This window comes from Lagopus leucura, unplaced genomic scaffold (assembly GCF_019238085.1).
Source record: "Lagopus leucura isolate 7727_CA_CO unplaced genomic scaffold, USGS_WTPT01 Super-Scaffold_100004, whole genome shotgun sequence".
Lineage (NCBI taxonomy): Eukaryota > Metazoa > Chordata > Aves > Galliformes > Phasianidae > Lagopus > Lagopus leucura.
The window spans coordinates 30,843,857-30,856,084 of record NW_024962264.1 but is presented as its reverse complement, the minus strand read 5'-3'; the positions used below and the strand labels follow the sequence as shown (position 1 = coordinate 30,856,084).

The 12,228-nt window shown below is 42.2% G+C and overlaps 1 protein-coding gene across 15 annotated transcripts in view; it reads left to right on the top strand.

Annotated features, from left to right (window-relative positions):
• Nucleotides 1-12,228, top strand: part of EPHA5 (EPH receptor A5) — a 196,082-nt gene that overhangs the window by 97,377 nt on the left and 86,477 nt on the right. For all 15 annotated transcript variants that reach the window (XM_042870472.1, XM_042870463.1, XM_042870471.1 and 12 more), the window contains exons 4-5: nt 4,180-4,335; nt 10,561-10,896. In XM_042870472.1, the coding sequence (XP_042726406.1) occupies nt 4,180-4,335; nt 10,561-10,896 (492 nt within the window). The remainder of the gene's footprint in view (nt 1-4,179; nt 4,336-10,560; nt 10,897-12,228) is intronic.

The following is a 12,228-nucleotide window of genomic DNA, read 5'->3' as shown; positions in this document are numbered from 1 at the left end:
CCGTGGATGCAGCATTCAACTGAAGTTCAGGAATGAGCTGCGGCTGCAAATCATTTGATGGTGAGGCTTGCAGAAAATAACCTCTGTCAAATAGTCCCAGCTGTTTGATTTTTTTGGTTTGTTCTGGTGCTCTCTGTCTCTTGTACTGATAGAGCACATGAAAGTTCAGCATGGCATTTGAAGAGGCTAGTTTATATTGTATGAGTCCCAGTGATTCCTCCTTTGTTTACATACATTATAAGACCTAATGTCTAGTAGCGTGGCTCTTGGGGGGATCCCATCTATAAGATATGAAGCCAGGTTCTAATCTGACTGCCAACTGGAGGGATCAGCTCGTGCTGGTGTTGTCCCAAGAAGCTCTGGCTGCCATCACTCATCACAGTGATCTTGTGCCAGCCTGGCCCAAAGCACTGGCATCAAGAGACTGCATGGCTGCTAAAGCTCTGTGCCTGTGACTTTTTGTGGTTGCTACTGAAAATGAAAAAGTGAAACTAATTTGCGGGTAATGGATGTGCGGCTAACAGAAACACATCCCCCCTAACACCAGCAGGTTGCTTATGGCATATTTTGTGCATCTAAAAATATTCTCTTTTTTTCAGCAGCTAATTTTGTTTAAAGACTGTTTTCACACATCAGTGGCTGTTAATCAGTTAAGGAGTTATCAGTTTTAATATTAGAAGGAAAGAAGTAGGTGTCATTGACAGCTTAAAACCATTTCTATTCAGCTGGCTTGCAGCAGATTATGAGGAATCTTAGGCTCATCTTATTTCTCCTCCTTTTCCCACCCTCTTTAAAAGACAGATAATACCATTAAATAAACGGCTGTACTGTGCTAATTCTACATATCCTTTGAAGAACCATTGAATTAGAAATACCGAGATAAAAATATAAGACCAAAATAAGATTTAATTAGACATTAAACTCCAGACTCCAGACCATGTAATTTTAAATAAAATCATGTATACTTCATGAGAAGATTTTAAGGTTGGCTTTCAGAAGAGGAACAGTAAGACAACAGACCAAAACCCAAGGTATATGCTTACAAGGCACAGGCTGCTTATGGCTCTGTTTTGCTGCAAATCCAGACCACAAAATCATGGAACCTCTGAAGACTACCTAGTCCAACTCCCCTTCAGCTAACACAAATACCCAACTCTTTGCCAGCAAAGGCAGAAAAGTAATATACTAGCCCTTGCTTTTTGGCTGTTGAGCTTGTCCAGGACTGTGCTCATGATGCTACCATTATACCTGCTCTGCAGGTGGAGGGTAAGATGTACCGGAGACAGCTCTCATGTCCAAATCAAACCAGGTAAGAGTGCAGAGAAAAATCGTGCAATAGGTACTAGTTGTTCTCCCAAGCTCCTGTTCACCTATGGCTGGGAAACTGGGCTGGGGTAGCTGAGCAAATGCCCCTCTGTCCTCCCCAAAGCATCTGCTGCTGGGCTTTTGACTCTGCACACCTTTCATCTGATTTGCTGTGGCAGTTCTGACGTGTATTTTATTTATTGTCCTTCTGCTTTTTTTTTTTTCTTTCTTTCTTTAATAGCTATTTTTCTTTTCTTTAATAGCATAGCTCATCTCCTTTTCCTGAATTCTTTCTTTTGAACTGATATGAAGGTCTTCCACTTAGATTTGACAGCCCACTGTGCTGGGTGTTTGTTGTGAGGATTGATGTTGCAACTTTCAGTATAATGTAATGCCCTTGAATATGCCTTCTTATACTATTTGGGCAGAGGAGGGACCTGTCTGACCCAGGGGAGCTTCAGATTACACAAAAACTGATCTAGTTTAGTTTCATTTCACATCCCTCATTAAAAAAAAAAAAAGGTTATTGGTGTTGTGAATCTGTTGGCAGTGCACTTACTCATGAAAACAAAACATTCCCTTCAAGCTGAGCTATGTATCATACCGCCATTAACAAACTGCACCACGTTGAAAATATGTTGAGGAAAACTGATTTATGTTGCATTTGCTGCTTTGCACACAATAGAAGCACAGTAAACTCTCGTGCCATAATGATTTAATGATTTTCTGTCTGTCTTGATGGGTCATAATGAGATAAATTCGAGTCCTTTTCTGAAGGCTAATTACTTCGAGTACACACTAGACGTGGGTTGCACTCTTTATACTTCACATGTGTTTGTGTTTTCATTCTCCCATCTCTTTTGTCTGCATATACAAGTGAGTTTTGATCTGTCTTTGAAATACAGATCAAAGGCTGGAGTCATGTCATGGTCTCTTCTACCTGAAGACTCTCCAGAGCATTTGTAACTATTCCTGCTGTACAGATAGGGTAGCACCTGAAGATAGCTGTGAAGTAAATAAAGTAAAGAAACTGTGTTAGAAACTGAGGAATGTGCCATAAGACATCAGGGCAGCTTGCGGTAAGTGTGTTAGCAATTATCTAGAATAAGTTTGGCTGTAGGTGTGTTCACTGTGCCCCATGCATGGCTACAAGATAAGGACTGTGTGCTCCAGAACTCACAGCCTAAATATGAAAAAATAATTGAATGCTGAGCAATTTTGGAAATTGCTTGCATGGTACAGGCAAAACTCAAGGTGGAACTTGGGGAGGTGTATGGTTTGCTCCTGGATTGCTATCCCTTTTGCTGATCTCCATCAGCAAAGACTTGCTGGTGATTCCAAGGGATTTTCTCCCTGTATTGTAGAGAGCTGATACCAGAATAGCTGCCATACCAAATAAAACACCGTATGTTTTTGATAGGAGTTGATGTGCAAGTGTCTCACCTTTGGTAAAAAAGTTTGTGATGAAAGGGGAAGATGTCAAGAGAGTTTCTCACTACAGGGAGCAGAGTCAACTTTAGAGCCAGTTGTCCTACTTGGTCCTTCAGAGGAAAAGGGATTAATAATAAAAATTTACACTTTATCTGCAGGAAAGTTGAACTCAGTCATCACATCTTCCGGTTGAATTTTAGCACATGGCCTTTGTGCTGTTTTTGTCTGGGACATTGATGGTGGGATAGTATAAATGCTTCTGCTGTCAGCTCATTTGCTATTCAACTGGGGACATTTGAATGCAGATGGAAAGGTTCTGGGATTTCCAGGTAACTCCTGTAAATCTTAATGTCAAGGCCTGTCCATCATTGATACCAAACTGGACATAAGAGCATCTTTGAAGGGAAAAATGTGGCAGCTTTTTGGAGTCAGGCAACATGTTTATATATCTTTGCTTTTTGAGGTGACCAACAAATCAGGTTTTCCACAGGTTTTATCTGTGCTTTGTTTTTCTTTGTGGTAACTGTGGCCTTGTAATTCTGTATACCAACTATGTGATTACAGGTCCACTTGGCTTGTTTCTAAAGACAAGGTGGAAACACAGAAACCTAGGATTGTCACTGCTTGTGCTGCATGCACACAGAGGTGAATGAATGCAGAGATCATTGTTTAGGTGAAACAGCACTTGTTCCATGAGCTTGGAAACAAAGTATTACTGTACTGAGTTCAAATTCTGATAAAAGAAAGAGAATAAAAAAACCCAAGCTATCCTTAGCCAATATATTACATTTGTGAGAACACAAAAATTTCTTATATGGAGACTTTGTGCTTTATCGTGCATATATATTGGGGCCAGAAGGAGCACCCTGCATGGCAAGCATGCTTGATTCAGGCTATACCCAGAGCAATCTGTCTTATATAGAGTACTTTAAAATTCATCATAGGTTTTCAGAGTAAGAAGCCCTAGGGAAGTAGCCTTATCACAATGTCTTAAAGCTTTCGATCTCAAGATCCCCTCCACCACTGTATTGTTATTATGTGCTGAGACATTGATTTCTGGGTATAGAACATCTTAAACAAAAACCACAAGATGTATTTTACGTGCTTTTCTAAAACTGAATGAAAAAAAATCCCGAACTCAATAATGTTTTCTAAAGCAGAGAGAAAAGGTGTTACCTCATGCATTCAACACAGAAAATAAATACTCAGCAAAGGCAGATGCTAGGGGGGAAATATAGTCAACAGATTCTCATTTTCTTTTCATGCAGATATTTAAGTGTTCATTGTACACTGGTGGAGTAGACTTGTTTTGAAATATACAAACCAAATAGCTTGCGAGTGTTTGTCTGTTTTCTTTGTAGCTGAAGACATGTTTTTAAAAGGAAATGTGAAGACACTAATTTTATGATGGGAGAGCTTAGTCTGTGGTTCTTCTTTTTACAGTATGCAGACCTGGGTTCTTCAAAGCTTCACCCCACAGTCCATCCTGCAGCAAATGTCCCCCTCACAGCTACACGCTTGATGAAGCATCCACATCTTGCCTGTGTGAAGAGCACTATTTTAGGAGGGAATCAGACCCACCTACAATGGCCTGTACAAGTAAGCATGTGCTTATAGGGTTGTTTTTAATCCTTTTGAGCTGTTCCTGTACTGTGACTAGACATGATCCTAATGTGCTTTTACAGGCTCTGGGCTTCAGTCTGAGCTCGTCTGACACAGTCTTAATGTCACTAGCTTTGTCCACCATACCCCCAATTACATGAGGAGACTCAGCCCTTTGGAAAGCATCTTTGGAAAGATGCTGTTAAGCTTCAGGAGCATTTAAGTAACAAATAGATCCTCCATCTCTTGTAGTTTGCTCTTCAAGCATCCAGAGATGTTCTCAGCCAGCAGCGCTGCACTCAAGTGTGTGCATGGGTACCTGGGTCAGGCACATATGTGGAGGAAACTATGGATAGTGATTGTCTGCTCTAGATATAAGTAGAGTATATATGGTCCTGCTTAGCATCATCTCTCAACTCATTTTCAAGTAGATAGTGAGGGAGAGAACTTTGCCTTTCCAAACCACCTAGAGATTGTTATTCTTCAAGGTAGTCTCAAAACTTGCAAGGAGAAAATGCATCTCCAAACTGGTATAAAAAATGTAGAGCTTATCACTTGGTGTGGGGAGGGTGGTATAACAAGCAAGTTGGGGTTTTAAGAGTTGAATTGGTGAAATCAGAATCACTAGTTTTACCCTTGTCCTATTATTCTTTCATCTGTAGCATGAAGGCTGGTTGTTCTGTTTGTTTTATATTTCAAGTATGTAGGGCCTCAGTTTCCATACCTCCAGCTAGTATCCCTGTGTGAAGCACAGGCCATGGGTTTTTGTGGGGCCAGATCTGTCAGGGTCCAAATGTAATTTTGCAGGCAAAAGTGATTAAAAGGGACTGAAGAGGAGCTGAACTACTGGGGTAGGAGCAGGCAGAACTTCCAGGGGACGTCAGCAATGGAGAAAAAGCAGATGTGTAAGTTCAGTCCACGTACTCGCTCAGCGCCACCTGGGAGTGATGTAGAGATGACTTCCATCCTGTTTCCTTTGCATAATCCTTTCCAGGAATGGGAATTTCACAGTTGAATAGATGCTAGATCCCTTTAAGGTTGTGTCAGTGGCATATTAATGTTCATCATGTCACGGGGCTCTTCTCCTGGCTGTCCTCCGTGCAGGGATGAGGAGGAGAGATTTGTAAGCAGAGTGAAAAAGAGCAGAGAGCAAAGGATTGCAGGGACAGGCATGAAAACTGAGGTTGGATGTGGCACTTACTGTGCCTTCATCCTGCTGAATAAAGCTGTCTTTTCTAGCTTCTCAAGTTGGCACTTCAAAAAAGAGAAGGAAAAAGGCTGTTCCAGTTGGAGAGTCTCTTCACATAGGAGGACTGCCTGCTCTCAGCAGATCTCTTCCCACCTGGAATAGTCGCTTGGCACAGGAAACACAGGAGAAACAAGGCTCTTGATCTCAGTATTTACCTTTTATATTAAGGAATGTGAAGCACATGGCTGTTGAAGTTCTGCTACAGGGAAGAATAAGACAGCCTCAGGCACTGTGACAGTGACAATACTATGGCATCAAAGTGGTGGCTAGGATGGGCTACGGCATGGGAAGCTATGACAACAGTACTCCCTGATGTCTATTTTGCCCTGGGACATGTTTTTAAAAACTTTGATAAATGAGAGAAAGGACCAGTATTGATGGTATTGGGAAATGGGAAGAGAACTCTGAAAAGGCACACAAAATCAGCTTCTTTTGAGCAGACTAAACCAAAGCCAAGGCAGAGTAATGCCAGACAGTCCTGCTGATGAGTTAGCACACAGAAGAAGCAACCAGCTCTGAAGAAGAGGTTTATGCAAGCCCATGACCTGAGCATGGGGTTTCTGGAACAGTCTGAATCCTGTAGGTAAAGACTGTAATTTATGATGCCATGAATAGTGGATTGGTATTCCTTTTATATACTTTTCTTACTTGGGTTTTATTTTGGTGGTGGTTTGTTTTTTGTTGTTGCTGATGATGATTAGTCAGTTTGGGATTTTTTTGTTTGTTTGTTGCTGTTTGGGGGTTGTTTTGAAGGCTTACTATAAGCTTGTTTAAAGTCCAGGCAGTGCACACACCAGTGGTGTGTGAAGCTGTATTTGGATGTGGTTTGGCAGGGTACTGAGTGCTTCTGACGTAAATGAGAGTTTTAATGCCAACTCAGGCACTGCTTACTTCTCTAGCCTGCTGTTTCAGAGGATGCTGCTATGCCACATACAGGGCAAACTCGTACAGTAGTATAGGCTGTTGAAGCATCTCTGATGAGATTTATACTTAGTACTCCCAAAAGCTGAGTGCATCATCTGAGCCCTCTTTGTGCGCTTCAGTGTGCTAAGTCATCCTCCCTTCTCCTATGCATCCTTTCTTGGGATTTTGTGCTAATCCAGCTGTTTCTGTGTTAGAGGTGGTAAGGAGAGCCTGTGCATTACCCCACTCAATTGCAGGCAAAGTAAATTTTGGCAGGGATAGTAAAGAGTATGTGACAACCCTAACATTTTGAACCCAATCCTGTAAGACTTCCAGGGGAACATCTTGTCATGAACTGAAACACAAGCAAGACAGACTTGGGTCATGACGGATAGGAAAACACTGTTAAGTTTTGTGAATGTTTCTATTATTTATTACAGCAGAAGTTAATAATATTCATAGAATTTCCTCAAACTTGAAATCTAGTTAATTTTAGAGAATACATCAATGTTTGTTTTCAGCTCTACACCTCTAAGGTCCCCATGCCAGTTGGTATAGCTATAAAATCACATTTTCCTAATTTAGAGATAGTGCCTTTTGCTCTCAAGCTGCCTTGAGTCTCCCCACCACCACCACCATTGCTAAAGAAAACTGCTAAACCACTATCAACTGTTCAGACAAGCATGAGGCAGGGGACACAACACAAATACATTTTTATTTAATTTTCTCAGTTCCTTAAGCATGTTTTATAAGTAATGCTTGGCAGTTTTTAAATTTATAGTGCTGTGATACAGTCCAAAAGAGCTACTACCATCAAACAAAAAATATTCGGTTCTGACAGGCATTTGAGAATTCTTGGTATTGTTACATGCATCTCCCAGGAAGTTTTTGAGCTTGATTTCTTGATAACTAGTCCTAACTTCAGTTCTTGTGGAATATCAATTTTGAATGAAAACATACTATTTTGCACTCATTTTCCCCTCTCCCATCTTTGATGATTAATCCTGTTGTGGTTCAAAGTATACAGAGAAAGTATGAGTGAAGGTGAATGGCACAAAAAACATAGAAGAGTGTGATTTATGGGATGCACTGACATTTTTGTAGCTTTTGGTGTAACATTCTGTTCTCAAAGGAAACGGTTAACTCTGTGTACACACACACATATATATGTATAAAATATGTATTTGTGTCTTAGGGGAAATTTCTTTCTCAATTTATTTTTTAAAAATACGCATATCAGCAAACAACAGGTTAGCTGTCCATGAAGGAAAACATTGATACCTTTATCTTTAGAAATGACTTCCCTCCGGTCAGTGAATCATTCTGCAGAAATGGTGAATCTCAGCTTAGGGCACAAAGTAACAAATTTAAAAAAAAAAAAAAAAAAAAAAAAAAAAAAAGGCAAAAAATAAATGTGTTCATCTTGATGAAGGAAAGCTGTAAATTAAAACAGAGCTTCTTGGTAGATCTGGGGCCCTACCTTTTCTGAAGCTAAAACACTGGTTTGTTCTCCCAGCTGAGATTTTTCAAAGCTTTACTCATGTGCAGTTTCAGGATTCTTCAAGCAGGTCCTGTTAGGTGTGTGCAGACAGCTAAAGACCTTTCTCAGACCCCTCTGAGAATGCTAATTTTATAGGTTACCCATTCCCACTAGCTTCAAAGCATGTTTTTAAGCCTTCAAGAAGAGCAGCTGATTCTTCTGTGCAAAGAGAGTACAAACCTCCGCTGCCTTTACAAAAGCGATAATTTATCCCCTGTTAAAGGCACGTTGTCCAGTAAATGTTTTTTGTAGGTTTTTTTTTTTGTGCCTGAGTTCTTTTATTTTTTTCTTAGAATGCTGATAGCGGTGAAAGTGCATTCATCCAGCGGAAGGAGAAATCAGACAATTTAACCAGTAAAAAAATCCTTGAGTGCAGTAGATACAACCCACACAGCTCTTGAGATGGATTTCCAGCCCCCATTACATCAGTATGAGGATGAGAGGCCGGAAAATAGTTCTGGCTGCTGCTGTCCTGTGGTGTCATTAGCTAACCAGCACTGTCACCCCGTGGTGCTGCTGGTGAGAGGTGGCCTGTAGGAATCCTCAGCCTGGGCACAGCCTGCTCTGCTACCACTATGCATCACCTCCCTCAGCTGCCTTCTGCCCAGGGAGGGGGTGCTTATTCCCCATGTATACCAATGTGAAGCTGTTATTGTTGTGGTCCTCTTACAGAGGAACATCCTGGCTTCTTTGGGAGTTGCTGACATGGCTGCTGTACCTCTGACAAAGCTGCCATTTCCTAAACTAACCTAGCTTTTGTCTTTGACTGTTTTTCTCTGAAGAAAAAAAAATATCGGGAATATTTATTTCCCTCTGGCGTTGAGTTTCTTGTTGAATCAGAATAGCTTGAGTTGAGATCATTGCAGTGTTTCATAAGCATTACCAATTTATAGACTTAAAAAGGGGAGAAGGGAAGGAAAATAGTGAAAAACCAAAGGTAGATTCAGTTTTGCAACATTGCCCATTTTAAATAACAAATTGAGTTCAATCATCACAACAAAACTAGAAGATGACAAGCTAAGACAGGCTGTTAAATTTGTATGGGTTTCTAGCTGGTAAAGCCCGCTGTCAGGCTCTTTTCAAGGAGCTGCTCGTGGGTTTTGACAACTTCATTCAAACTGTGTGGAAGTCTGTTTGCCTTCTTGGAAAAATCTCAGTCCTTGCTCTATAGCTTCTGGTAATGCTGCCACTAAAATCCATCCCATCTTTCTTTGATCAGTTTCCCCATGTGAGTCTCTTGCATGAGATTCTTGCTGTCCTTTCACATCATCTTCAGGGCGTATCGTCAGCTTGCCCTTCATCTCCAAGACAAGTCTATTAAAATGAAAAGTTTCTCAAAGTATCTTCTGGGTACTGTATCGCTTCTCCTCACTAGATGGTTGGATTTTTGAAACTCAAAGCCATTGAGTGAAGTGTGAGCATTTCAAGTTGGCTGTGGCTCTGTGCTGAGAGACCTGCCTGGGCTGTCCTGCTCGTCTCACTGGGAGATATCTACAGAGCAGTGCCAGGGGTTGCAGGAGTAGCTGGTGATAATGCACACTGTCAGTTGCCTCTGACTTTTGGAAAGGTGCATGCCAGCACCTTCAGCATGTAAAAGTGGTCTTGTGGGTGTCTTCAGATGGGCAGCACAGCCACTTGCTGAACTGGAAGCTGCTTTTGTAATCGTGACCTGAGCATGTAACGCAGCCTTCTTTGCCCAACCACAGCTTCTTCCAGCAGGATGAAGGAAAACAGACCACATCTGTAGGAGCTCTGATAGTTCCACAGCAGCTGTTCCTCCTTAGATAGCATTGCCAGTGCCATACTGACATACCGAGTGTGGAGGCTTGGCAAAATAAGCAAGCACAGTGTGACTAACCAATCATGCTAGTGCTGAGAGCTTGGCAGGGTCCACGAAGGCTGCTGTTGAGTAGCCAGATACAGCTGTGTTTCCAGTGGCCTGTGTGGATTACCATCTGCTTTGGGGTACATAGACTGTCTTGCTTAGGTATGATTTGGATGCCCAAACTTAGGTTTTACTGTTGCCAGAGAGCTAATTGGCAGAGGTGGGTGGATGAATAGAATTCAGTGTCTGAATTGGCAGAGTAGTGGGAATACACTGGTATGTATCTTTTTTAAGGATCCAAGGCTAGCAATACAGGGGCAGTGGGGCAAGAAGGGGGAGTCTTGCCTCCCAGGTATGCCAATGTTGGCTGGGACAGAGCAAAGATTTGCAGCTCCCTTAGCAAGCAGAACAAAGAGAATGCCAGATGCAACATCCCAGTATGAAATGTGCTGCCCTTATTACTTTTGAGCCAAATCTGTGTCTTGCCCTCACTTAGAGATGTCTGTGTCCCAACACAAACCTCTTAAGGTAAGGTGGGAAGGCTTGAATCCCCATCTTCTGTCTTCTTTAGCTGCTGCTGCAAATTGTCTGTGTGCTTTTTGACACATGAGCAACACAGCATCTCTTTTCAACCAAAGAGTAGTAGAGAGCAGGATGACTGATAATACTGTTTTTACCATGTGTTTTTCTCACTTTGCAAACCAGGACCCCCCTCTGCTCCTCGGAGTGCCATCTCAAATGTTAACGAGACTAGTGTCTTTCTGGAATGGATTCCCCCTGCTGATACTGGTGGAAGGAAAGATGTGTCTTATTATATTGCATGCAAGAAGTGCAACTCACACTCAGGTCTGTGCGAGGCATGTGGCAGTCATGTCAGGTACCTCCCCCAGCAAACCGGCCTGAAAAACACCTCTGTCATGATGGTGGATCTGCTTGCTCATACAAACTATACCTTTGAAATTGAGGCAGTGAATGGAGTGTCCGACCAGAACCCTGGAGCCCGGCAGTTTGTGTCTGTAAATGTAACCACAAACCAGGCAGGTAAGTGGATCTTCAACCTGGGAAAATGTCTGGGGTGGGAGCCTGAGCAGTCAGACCCACTGAAGGCCTCCCTTTGAAATGGGTGGAAATCCCCCACATGTAGGGCTGGACTGTCGATCTTTTGAATATGTTGGGTGGTGGGGTGGTTGTGTCTTGCAGGCTATAATTACTGCAATCTTCAACGTATTTCCTTCCAGCAGGACACACTTAGAATCTGTGGCTTTTTCTTTTTTCTGTTATATTAAATAAGCTACTTGGAGTTCCCACCACTTCTTTGCAGTTCTGTGTATCTGCTCACTAAAACAGGGGGAATATAATTGCCTCTCCTGTTGGGAAGGGGCAATCCCTGAGAGTTCATTTTGATTCCACATGTCAGTGGTCTAAAACATCTAAACTTCACAGTTACCCTAAGAAAATAGTCTTGAGCGACTTCAGGAAAATCAGTTCCTCTCCTGTGTTATGACATACAGTGCAGTGTCAGTGCATCTCCAACAAGGTAGGACTGAGATGTCATTGCATACTGTGTCACTGGCTTTGTACTGTGCAGACAGATCTTGTATATTGGTTTGTTCCTTTGTCTGGAGCTCAGATTTGCCTGCCAACCCTTTGGAAGCCTAGAGAGAAAAAAACAACTGTTGTGTTTGGGGCAAGCTGCTTTGGCGCTTCAGAGTTCTGTGCTTTGAACACAGGCAGGTGTGGAGTTGACATTGTCACTTGTCATTTGGAGGTGTGATGGGAGAGAAAAGCATGATTACTCTTTCTGTGCACATCAACACATCGGGCACATCACACAACTTCTTTAAGACCCAGAGAACCCACCCACACACATACATTTCCATTCTTTTCTAGTCCCTTGTATGCTCTGTGTTTTAAGTTTTTTCCTACTGCTTACCTAGCTTGCTTCCTGCTGCTTAGTTTAAGGCCCCCAGTGGTACTTGTCTGCTGTGGACCCCATCCAGAAACGTGAATTAGTGGAATTTGAGACCTTGCAGACTGTGCTGCCTGATCAGAGGAGCCAGTGTTTGCCTTCTCCTTACAAAGATTTAGCAGGAAATGTGGTGCGATATGCAGAGTAACAGCTAGATGGAGATTGTCAGATCCTCACTGTGAAGCAGAAACTAGTTAGCTGGAGCAGGACTGCATTTCATTCCTGCTGCCCAGGTATACATGTGTGGGCTTGGCTGCCAGCAGTGAGAATGTAATTGTATTGGACTTCATCAGATACCTACCCAGATAATTAGACGGAATTGTCAAGGTGTTGGACAAATTGTTCAAGGAGAGCAAATAAAGGCATGCTGGGGTTACTGCTCACTGCTAATGGATGTAGCAAGG